This window comes from Eleginops maclovinus, chromosome 11 (assembly GCF_036324505.1).
Source record: "Eleginops maclovinus isolate JMC-PN-2008 ecotype Puerto Natales chromosome 11, JC_Emac_rtc_rv5, whole genome shotgun sequence".
In the NCBI taxonomy this organism is placed as follows: Eukaryota; Metazoa; Chordata; class Actinopteri; order Perciformes; family Eleginopidae; genus Eleginops; species Eleginops maclovinus.
The window spans coordinates 6,291,900-6,303,994 of record NC_086359.1 but is presented as its reverse complement, the minus strand read 5'-3'; the positions used below and the strand labels follow the sequence as shown (position 1 = coordinate 6,303,994).

General features: G+C 40.6%; 1 protein-coding gene across 1 annotated transcript in view; it reads left to right on the top strand.

Annotated features, from left to right (window-relative positions):
• The first annotated feature begins 1,124 nt into the window (after positions 1–1,124).
• The window catches only part of lrch2 (leucine-rich repeats and calponin homology (CH) domain containing 2), a 34,309-nt gene continuing 23,338 nt past the window's right edge, over positions 1,125–12,095 (top strand). Inside the window, exons 1-4 of the mRNA XM_063894909.1 lie at positions 1,125–1,428; positions 10,690–10,834; positions 11,077–11,203; positions 11,297–11,402. Of these exons, the coding sequence (XP_063750979.1) occupies positions 1,125–1,428; positions 10,690–10,834; positions 11,077–11,203; positions 11,297–11,402 (682 nt within the window). The remainder of the gene's footprint in view (positions 1,429–10,689; positions 10,835–11,076; positions 11,204–11,296; positions 11,403–12,095) is intronic.

The following is a 12,095-nucleotide window of genomic DNA, read 5'->3' as shown; positions in this document are numbered from 1 at the left end:
TAGATATAGAGATATATCTAGAGATAGATATAGAGATAGATAGAGAGATAGATATAGATAGATAGATAGATAGATAGATAGACAGATATTTATTATATATGTATATTGGCCATCTGTATAGTAATATAGCACATCTAACTTAGTGTTGTGAAGATCTCGAAGACATACGGCCCAACTCCAGAGGTTTCTCCACAACAATAGCAGTTGCAAAACATCTGTTAAATTGTCTTTTATGCATATTTTGTTTAAATGTATATAGGAACAGTTTTAATAAATGATTGCAGTGCTAACCAGTCAACCATGGGTCACTTACATGATATTTGGTGTTGGCCATAGGGACCCAGGAATCATTTGAGCCAAACAGCAGATGGATTGACATAGTGTGTGTTGGCCAACAAGAGGACTGTCTGACAAATTAAAACCTTCAGGGTACCTTAACGCTCCTAGCCTGACATTAGGGAGGAAAAGTAAATACCTCATTAGGGTTAGGGCTATTTTTGCTCAAAGCTTCCTCTCTTCAGTCTGACAGCAGCTGTTCCCGAACCATAGTGGCAGCAGATGATGAACCATAATTGCTAGACACAAACAAAAGTATGCCAGTAATAACCCTATCGGTGCTGTACTTGGCTGTACGTCTTCTATATCATACAGACTATTGAATGCTTTACATTAGAGTATAAGATTACATTACCATTAGGTTTATGTGATATTGCTGTTAACATCGTTCATGGTCTCAAGAGAAAGGGTGTTGTATGCTGTGCAGATTTTTAACCCCCTCTTACAGCAAAAATGTGTTGTTTTTTAGGATATTGGGTGATATAAAAAAACTTGATTGATTGATTTTTTAATTGTAATTTGTCAAATGCCATCCACTGCCCTCCAGGTGTTGGTAGCCTCATTTAAAGACTTCTGAATGTTAGATTGCATGAGGGGCCCCTGTCCCCTGTGTGCTGTACTGGGTCCCCTGATGGGGGTTTGATATTAGCAGGTGGAGGAAGGGTAAAAGCCTAAAATGGCCACCACCACCATACCATGCTCACCATCACCAGCTCCATCATCAGCAGCAGCACCTCCTCAGAAGCCCATCCCCTAGCGTCCGTCCAGGGAATGTACCCCGTATGCGCATGGGCGGAGAGACTGCCGCTGTGCGCTGTTATTATTGTAAGAGTGATTTCTTTTTTACGAAAATGGCGTCTAGTCAGGGAGGTGTGGGAGCTGTCACGGCTCTACAAAGCCATCACTACTCTAGTGGACCCCCATGGACCCCGGGAATCAGCCAGTACCAGCACCAGCAGCAGCACCACACGGCCCGCAGCCTGGACCGGGCTCTGGAGGATGCGGTGTGCTCCGGGATACTGAACCTGAGCGGCAGGAAGCTGAGGGAGTACCCGGGGATGAGCTACGATCTGTCCGACACAACACAAGCAGGTGGGTTGCTGTGCAGGCATGGACTATAAGAACTCACGAGTCAATGCGCTTCATGATATAAACATGTGCTCAATGTTTTACGCCTTTGTGTGTGAAGCATGCCCGCATTGTGCATGGATGTTGGTGGTTTTATGGATAGAGACGCAGTAACGTGGAGGTGACAATATTTAAAGGGATATACTGTCCGCTGGAAATGCACTATACATCCTGGTTGTAATTACTGTCAATTTAGGGTCATGTATGACACCAGTTTAATGCACAAGGGGCTCGGCTGCTGATGTGTGGTTGTTTTGGTCGATGCTTAGGGCTTTTAGTACCCCCCCACCTCATGGGACACATGAATGAGACGGCAGGCGCACCCAAGTCAGGCGCTGTGCAGTGGTTTGTACACCGAGCTGCATTGGATTTGGCACCGGGCTACTGGAGCAGAATATGAATGAACCTATAGGGCAGTTGTAAATTGGTGCGCACTGATAATCATTTGTAGTGAGCATGTGATAAACGTAGGGGGGCCTTCATGCTTCTTCTCTTTCTTTCTTTCGTTTTTTTTTTTTTCATTTTCGCTACTACCAGACAAAAGATGCATGCAGTGTACTTGCAGCCTCGCCCCCCTGCCTGCCAGGGTGTATATGCCCATAGCTATAGCACAAGATCTGGCAGTGAGGAAGCCCTTGTCTGCTTTTGGTTTCACATGTACATAGATATTTACTTTCTGTGGTTTAGTATTTTATGTCCACAAGAAGGAAGTCTATTAATGTGTCATATAATCAGGTCAGTCAGCAGGTCAGTATTAGTCTCACGTTTTCTGCCGGCTGTGCTATCAGCACCATGTCTAATGCATACTACATTAGACATGGTGATTTAATTAAAGGGATTATCCAATTTACACATGATGGATGACACAATAGACTACTGATAAGATTTTGTAAGAAGAAACCCATGTGAAGGAGGTTATTTCATTTTTCTGCTATTATATGATATACTTCTTTCAAAGGCTGATTAAATGAATGCTATTATATTTAAATCTTTCTAAGTCATGATCATGGTTATATACATTATGCTGCCTCCTCTCAGAGGTACCATATGGTGTCACTCTGTCATGGGCAGCTCAGGCAAGCTGCGGTTTGTTGGAGAGCCCTTTACCCCCCAGGGATTTACATTTTCTGCTATAAGATTTAAATATCTCTTCATACACGTACAGTTTGTTTCTAACCATTTAGACTGACATGTTTAAACACATGCATGGAATCAAAGTTTAATGGAAAATTCAATTTATAGTAAATATATATTCATCATAAGATTTATAGCTCCAGTGAGACGAATCATGGATGGACTGGATGCATGTTTTTTTTAGGCAAGGCAGCTTTATTGTTATTATTTAATTACTAAGAATCTAAAAATGCTTTAGATTTAAAAGAAGAAAAAAAGAAAGAAGAAAGAGGCATGCAAATAATAAATATATCAAGCATACAGTATTCAGCACAGTGGTAAAAATTAACAAGAAATAAAGACAACATCTATTTATAAATGCACACAATAACTGCACAAAAACGTACACACAGTATGCTTATAGACACAGGGTTTACACACAAACACTGACACTTTTCAGAGGCCTGAGAAAACAGGGTGGTTAAATATACCTCATCAAGCTGAACATTAAGCAGATCAATTGGACATGAATGCAGGCTGTTGCTTTTCTATGTCAGTCCTCTATTATTTTAAAAGACCTGCGCCCTAAAAAGTGTGAAATCCTGAAGAGATGCCATAGATATTATGCACTGACTTCCTTAACGAGGAGACCGACAAAACAGGAAGTTCAGTTAGTCAGCACTATTTCTGGACCGCTGGGCTGGCTGTACGCACTTGTCACAATGTCCTTTAATAACGATCAGCTTGTCTGGATTTAAATCAAGGCTGTCCAAATGTATCAAGAGTACAACATAACACTGATAGCGATATGAAGAGATATGAGGGTACATGTCTGTCACACCTTTGTTGTCTTGCTTTCAACCCGTCACTGTGAATGCTGCAGCCTTTTCCCTTTTTTTTCACTTCTTCATTTCGATGCCTTGACTGTAAGGTGTGCCAGAGGGAAGTCTCACTTTGAAATGTGCAAAGAGAGATAAACACCTCACTGCAGCAACATCCTTTACATAAACTCCAATCTGTGCTGTTAATAGAACAGCATGAAGATGCTGCTCACAGCCTTTACACTTTCCTTGATAGATCAGCTTTTAAATGGAATGAAAAACAAGCTCATTTAAATACACTTTTGAGGAGTGACATGTACTGTTTCCTCTGATAATTCTAAAGGTAGTATGTCTTTGGACCTTGGTAATATAAAGGCGTCCTTCGAATATTAAAATCCGAACTCTCCCTTGCATCTCACCGTTAATGTGGTGTTATTATAATTTCAAACCCATCCCTTTGCTGTTTTAGACGGATTTGTTTAGGGTCTGACTAATGAACAGCAGAAGGCCCCAGTGTGTGTGTGTGTGTAGACAGAGGAAGAGAGAGGCCTGCTCACACAAGGGTGTCTGTTTGCAGTGAACTCCTGGCAGTTTGTCTACACTGAGTTTGTTTTCCCATGGGAGAGTGCACCAGCTCCGAGCTGCTGCCCTGACCTTGGAGAAGGGCTGGGGAGCAGTGCACCAACCTGGGCAGATGCTCAGGTTCATTTCCCAGCAAGCCCCTGCCTGTCATTAATCTGCCCCCAAGGGTACACACACGTCAGATAGTGAGGGGCTTCGGCTGCAGCACCATGCCGTGTTTTTTAAGGCTGCATTTAACAACTTTTTCTATTGTCGATTCCTTTATCTGTCCAATATTTGTTTGGTCTAAAATGGTTGAAAATAAAGATAGAACAATAACAATTCAAATATTTTACTTTGACTTTGAAATAGGAGTAAAGAAAATAGATACAGATCATAATGAAGTAGCAGATGTTTTACCTTTTTCTCCTAAAAATGACTAGGAGTTGACAACTAATCGATCATTCTTTGCAGCTCTAGTGTGTTTACATGTGCACTTTTCTCAAACATACAACAAAAGCGTATATGAGTGGAAGCTCAGGGGAATTCTTATAAACAAATACGTGTTCTAACAACTTTGTTTGGTTTAAGAGAACATAATGAATTAAGTTTACTTAAAGATATGGGTCATGCAGGGGATTGTGGCTAGGTTTATATTCCCTTTCTTTATTCTGCGTCATAATTGAAGACAGCATCTCTCTATACTACAAATCCCTCGCCTTCCTCTATGAAGAGTTTGTTTAAAGCTCAGAATGAGAAGTATGCGAGGTCAAAGAAAAGACAACCAGGGTTTTTGTAGCCAACTGAGAGTGAATGCAAAGGCGATTTGACAGCCATGATCAAACGGAAACGGAAAAATGAATATCACACATTTTTATTTGATTGTGTGTGACTCGAAGCACACATTATGTCTACACGAATGCGTCTCTGTGTTTACATTCCTGAGAAGTTTAGTTGTGAAGGTCAGTCTCCATGAGGACACAAAAGGATGGTGCTGTTACTCTTGGTTTTAATAATCAACCAGTGTAACTGCTGAGTGTCACGGCTCGTTAAAGTAAGAGCACATGACAGAGACTCACTCAAAATGCTTTCAGACCCAAGGCAATAAAAAGCACAACAGGGTACTACACTGTGCTACATATTGTTTGTGCTCTGTGTAATATTTCTGGGCGTCTTATTAAAGCTTGTCCTTCCTCTTATCAAGGCTGTTTATTTATCGACAAAGGCTGCTTTAAAGAGCTGTCCCCAAAGCGTGCTGCTGTTCTTTACTTCCCGTTTTTGCTTGATCATAGTAATATAAGAACACATTCTGAACTGGTGCCTTTTCTGTCAGGGCTTCGTGTAGTTGTGCCTTTGCATGTCTACACAAAAAAGGTGCATACCTGTCTGCAGTAACACAATTTCTTATCACCTAAATAACTCCACTGTTAAATATTTCAATAGTCAAGCTAAATGACCAAAATTGAAGTAACGGTTGTGAATTTTTTGATTATGCACGCACTGGCGTCTGTCTTGTCTTCACCAATTACATAGTTGAGAAAGGCTTATCAAGAAATGCTTTCTGGAGATTATTAAATATTAACTTCTGTAGAAATGTATGATTATCCCACTGTACCTTACATAACTGTAGCTTCTTAAGACATCAAGAAAAGATCTGGATACAAAAAGTGAACTGTGCCTCAGTCTTAGAATTTAAAGAACATTTTGAGTAAATGTGGCCAATATGTAATGCTAAAGAAACAGTGCAGTTAAAATATGTTTGTGTGCTACTTAGGTTTGATTCTTTAAGTTATTGATTTATCTTTGAATTAACTACTATTTTAATTAATACCATGTTTTTTTTGTATATATTTTGCCCAAAAATAAGCACCATTCATTACATACACATCTCAAAATGTCTCAAAACAGATTCACCCTGCACATTAGAGAAGTATTAACCACCAAACACCCTATTATAATATTTATAAGAAGCCTGCAAATAAATTAAGAAACTATTGTGTCATTAAATGCAGACTGCACTTTTGTTTGTTTGAATAATATCTTAGATCATGCTTTGGTTTGATCAGAAGTCAGCAGTGACACCTCCTCCGTGAGAATCAGACTGGGGTCAAGTGTACACTCATGACTACTGTTTCCTCATTAATAATGCAGAATATGGGTCAATTTTTTGATTTAATTCCACTCAGTATATACGTTATTCATGACCGTTTGTAGTTTCACTTCTGAAGATATATAAACACTGAGACTGTGACACATCAATTATGGATTATGTGTGTATCGCCTCCTTCGACCAGAGCATCAAAAAGAAATCAAGCATTATGTGAGCATTCATATTTTATATCTTAAGTGCTTATAATAATGCGTCTGGGTATGTTTATTGTGTATGTGTTGTCAGTATGGGGTTGCAGAACATCAATGGTTTAAGCGTGTAGAAGAACATACCTGGTAGGGGAACTGCAGACTGTGTGACTGCAATGCAAGTTAGTGCCTGCCTGTAATAATGTACAGACAAACCCCCTACAAAGAAACCGTGCAAATACAGCTGATCCAGATCCCGCCTCCCCCCCTCCAAAGCTCACACACACACAACAGTTTAACCACTCCATTACCATCTGACTGTCAGTGATTCAGCAAAACCCACAAGACCTGAGCCATCCTGTACACCAGCTTCAGTTGTTAGCTCATAGAAGGCCTCCTCTTATCTCTTTTGCCATGGCTCATTATCGACATTATGGGAAATCCCACTGGTGTATCTCCTGGGGGTGTATCTGTACCAGTTTGCAGCTTGATAAGGTTTAAACTTTAATGCGTCTGAATACTAGGCAGCCTTTTTTCTTTTTTTAGCATGAATATTCACTCTGTTCATACCCAATATGTCGTCACAGTTAAACAACAGGCTACACTTATACTAAAGTGTAGCCTACACTCATGAGTACATCTATTTGTATTATTATATTTCTGTTGTTTCTCGTAAATGTTTTTTGAATTGTGTGACCATCCATCCATGGATCAATTGTGTGACCAAACCATGAATAATAATAATAATAATGCATTTTATTGATAAAGTGATTTATTAAGTGCTCAAAGATGCTTCACAGAGGTAAAACAAATAAGATAAGATAACAAACTAATTAAAATAATAAAACCACATTTATCACAAGGACATTTCATCAATCACACATTAAAAGCTAGTCTGAAAAGGGTGGGGAGTTCAGTACAGTCTTGCATTTGTTGTGGGAGTGAGTTCCAGAGGGTGGGGGGCGGGGGCAGCGAAATCTAAATACATGCAATCATTTAGAAAAGTCAGAACATGTTTAATGTATACAATTATTGAATATATGTTTTGCGTTTTAACTTTCAAAAACAACATTTTTACTGCTAAATGATTAAAACATTTGGTCTGATTAATAATTTTACTCAAATTGTGGATTTAGTTCTTAGATTTGATTCCTTTTACAGAATTACAAAGCTTCATTAAATATCCTCAGTAAAAACTTCAGTCGTAAATAAAGACACTGGTACGGCCCCAGTATCTCCAGGAGCAGATTGATGAGCAGAAGCACATAAAATAACTGACCACCAGAAGGCTCCTGGAAACTCAGCAAGGCTCCAGACCACTCCCCAAACACTGGCAGCCAGACACGCTTTTCCCCCTGCTGCAGAGTGCAAATAATTAACCCCAATTAATCATGTTTCTGACATGTTCATTAAACTGAGCGCTGTAGAGAAGTCACTGAGGTGTTAAAATAAATGATTGGGTGGTAGGATTTCTCAGTGTATTTTTGACTTGATGTATGGATTTCTGCTCGACCAAAAGTAATATTCTTGCACCGTTGTGTGTAAAGATGGTCACAGGTTGAACATTAAATATTGCAATCTGCTTTTTTTCCGCTCAGGATCCCTCTGCAGCAGTAGAGTGAGAGAGACTGTGGTCTGTTATTTCCCCCAGCCCTCAGCAGGATGTCTGCTGGTATAGAGCTTGCTGTGTCATAGGAAAACATAGCCAGACATCGTCTGCACTAGCAACATAAATGAATAGATTAGTGATTTGGCGTGAGGATGCAGCGTAGTGGAGCCTGTGTGGAGGGCTCGTCTGCTTGGCGGGCAAAGTCCTGCGGGAGCAGTGGGCGACCAGCAGGTGGATAAAAGCCCCACTGTGGGCTGCAGATGGTGCACGGCCTGGGATGGAGGAGGGAATAGAGGATGGAGACGGACAGGCTCACAAAGACTGCCTCCACCCACCCCCATCGCCCATCGACCTATATGATTCCTCCGCTAAAGAAGGATCCCCAGTTTGTTTGGCTGGAGGGAGGGAGGTCTCTGTACAGCTGCGTTACAGCATCAAGGTCCAAGCCTCAGGGAGAATTTACTCTTAATGGAAAACAAGTATACCCTGTGACCCCCGCTTTGGTCTTTCCCTGTGTGGTAATTTCTGTCTCCCTTAACCTCTTGGCTTATTTTCCCCTTTATGCTGCTGACTGTCTCATGGTCTGCGTCTCACTTATGCTTACTGGCTGCTGTCAGAGCTCAGACCACAGCTACTATCTATTTCTGAACATTTAATACTTGTTACAAATGAGAGCATCTAAAAGCACTGGCACAACAGTTTTGCTCGCCTTATGACGTTGTGATATCTGCAGGCATTTGTTGAATTTTAGCTATGGATGACTTTAGTAATCCATCCTCAGAAAACAGAAACTTCTTAAAAAGGACATTTTTAGGTTCATAATGATGATTTGTTCTTCTACTGTATCATTTAAAAAAGCTTAAATGTAAAAGGATGGAGGGAGGGATGCTCCCTCCGGTGTGAACATTATGATTGTAGCCTTTGTAGACCATTTACATGCACAAAAACCTATATAACACGCTAGAAATAAAGAGAAAACCCCCAAAAAGCATAGTATGTCCTCTTCAACAGTCAGACAGTGAGTGCAAAGTGGAGCCCATATAGCTTAATTGTTTAATACTGGTAGCTATACTGTATGTAATTGCATGCATTAAGGGGATGGAGTGTCTTTGCTTTCAGCAGTATGGCTGTGGCACATCAGTGAGGCGGGGGACAGAATAATTGAAAGCTCTTTTTATCTGTGACTGGCTGTGCAGCTCCTCACATAGGCCCCTAATTATCATGTCACCCACAGATAATTCTGGAGACACGATCGTTCACACACACACACACACACACACACACACACACACACACACACACACACACACACACACACACACACACACACACACACACACACACACACACACACACACACACTCACTCATTTGCAGCCGCTGAATAGATATCTGAAGGTGAAGTCTTATCAATTACGTAGTCTTTACATGTATTGTTCTCACCTTCCCCATGTAGCCTCACGTTTCCGTTTTAAATTGATGCTGTTTGTGTTATTTAATTGACCACGGAGAGAAGTAGAAAGATAGTGTGGATTTGTGTGCGTGTGTGTGTGCAGGGAAACGTCTCTGTGAGTGATTCAGCAACCTTGATGTGACTTGATCCAGGCGTTATTCAAAAGGCATGCATAAAATGTAGGCCTCCAAAAGGGAACACAAGTCTACCTAATGATGATGACTATGTTTTAGTACATTATGTGTATGGGAAAGGGCAGAGAGCCGGTATCTAAATATTTTATCATAAGAGGAAGATGCAAATGAGACGCTACGCTAACATCGATTGACTGGAGCAACGATCACATTCAGACTGCATTCTTGGCTGGTTAATGAAGGGCTGTGATTTTGCAGCTAATCGTCTTTAGTTGTAAAGCGGTGCACCTGAGTCACAGTACATACTAGCCGTGCGACACAATCAATTGAATTACCTGCAAAACCAAATACATTACCATAAGCCTGTACTCTGTGTTTAGTGTTAATCAGCCAATAGTACTAAGACGCGATACTAAGAAAGGGAAGATATCAAACATTATCCCTACAAAACATTAGCATGTTGTCATTGTGCTTATGTTGCTAGCATTTAGCTTAAAATCTAAGATAAGAGAAGAATTACTTCATCTTATCTTATCTTTTAAGCCAAATGCTAAAAAGACAAGATACTGTAAAATACTACAGTGTCTAAATACATCCTGAGCTGCAGACTGATGCTACAATTTAGGATAAGTCGGATGCATTCTGTCACTTTACATATCGGTTAATCACATTTTATTGCATATATTTCACATTTATGGGTTAAAACACACATTTTAGTCACATAACTTCAGAAATACTAAGGAGTCAAACAACATAACTGAGAATCAAATGAGAAAGAAATCAAAATACGTTTTAATAGGTTGATCTAAACTTTCCAGTGGCCTATAAAACCTCACGCCTCTGAACAAAAGGGATCTCAAATCTCCCTTTTTATTTTATTGAATAAATCTTCCGTCTTTATCCCCTTGTCTCTCCGCTTGGACCTCATCTTTGACATCAAGAAAAAGATGTGAAGTGAGTTTGAACTCTTTGCAAGAATTCATACAAATGAAACCCATTACTGTGCCATTCCCAGTGAGATCGATATTGGAAATACTGAGGTATCAAACCATTCGAGGCCTGAGACTCTGGTGAAATCCTACACCAGTTTTCGATGAGCCCACCGCTCCGTCACACTGATGTATTGATTTCTCTTTCAAGCCTATGGCCTCATGCTTGATGCAAACATAATGGAGATCTTACAGACGTGTGTTCAAAGTGCACATATTTTACCAGCTCCTGTCCCTTTGCATCCCAGATTTGTCCAAGAATCGACTCACAGAACTCCCCCCTGATGTGTGTCTGTTCGCCCCCCTCGAGTCGCTCAACCTCTACCACAACTGCATCAAGTGCATCCCAGAAGCCATTATCAACCTGCAGATGCTGACTTACCTGGACATCAGGTGAGTCATTGCTATCACTGTGTTTCCAGTTTGGTTCCTGTGTCTTATTATTTACCAAAAGTGATGCTTGTGTGTTCAGTTTTAAATCTCTTGAAGAAGTGCTTGTTCCCTTTTAGGACACAAACATGTTTCATGAAAGACAAGCATTTCCTCTTTTGCTAACACTGTATTCCCAGTGACTACACACTCACTGTTACATGGATACTTCTTTTAAATAGGTCAATGTGTATCTCTCCCCACAGCCGAAACCTCCTGTCGGTTTTGCCAAAATATTTGTTCACCCTCCCCCTCAAAGTTCTGCTTGTGAGCAACAACAAGCTCGTGTCCATCCCCGAGGAGATCGGCAAGGCCAAAGAGTTGATGGAACTGGTGAGCAGATTGTATGTGTGACGGTGTGTGCCAACGTGTGTTTACTGTGCTGCCGGAACAATCTCAATTCTTACACTTTGTCTCCCCTTGCAGGACGTGAGTTGTAATGAGATCCAGGTGCTGCCAACTCAGGTTGGGAGGCTTCACGCTCTGCGAGAACTGAACGTCAGGAGGAATTGTCTTCACATGCTGCCTGAGGGTCAGTCCATCACTAAGGATTCATTCATCCATTCATCATTGTTGCAGCCAATAACAAGTATCAAGCATTGATCGACATTGAATAATCCCTGAGTTAAGTGTTGCTTACACAAGGTTTTGATGTGATTCAACAAACCATGCAGCGTTTGATTGTGTTTATTTGTTTACTAAGTCAGAAGCCTTAAGTACAAGGCAAGGCAAGTGTATTTATATAGCACCTTTCAACACAAGGCAATTCAAGGTGCTTTATAAAAATGAAAGACATTAAGAGTGTTAAGAAATAGTGCAGCAGAAACACGTTATAAAAAGGCATTTAAAAACAGTCATTTCAGAGCAAAGATAATGAAATAAACACAACAGGTATAAAATACATGAATACAAGTCACAGTGTAATGTTAGATCAGGACAGTTCAATTAAAAGCAGCGGCCAAAAGAAACGTTTTCAGCCTGGATTTAAAAGTAAGAGTAGCAGCGGCCCTGCAGGGTTCTGGGAGTTTGTTCCAGATGTTTGGAGCATAATAACTGAACGCTGCTTCTCCGTGTTTAGTTCTAATTCTGGGGACAGAAAGTTGACCCGTCCCAGAAGACCTGAGAGTTCTGGATGGTTCATAATGTAGCAGGAGATCACAAATGTATTTAGGGCCTAAACCGTTCAATGCTTTATAAACCAGCAGCAAGCCAGTGTAAAGACCTC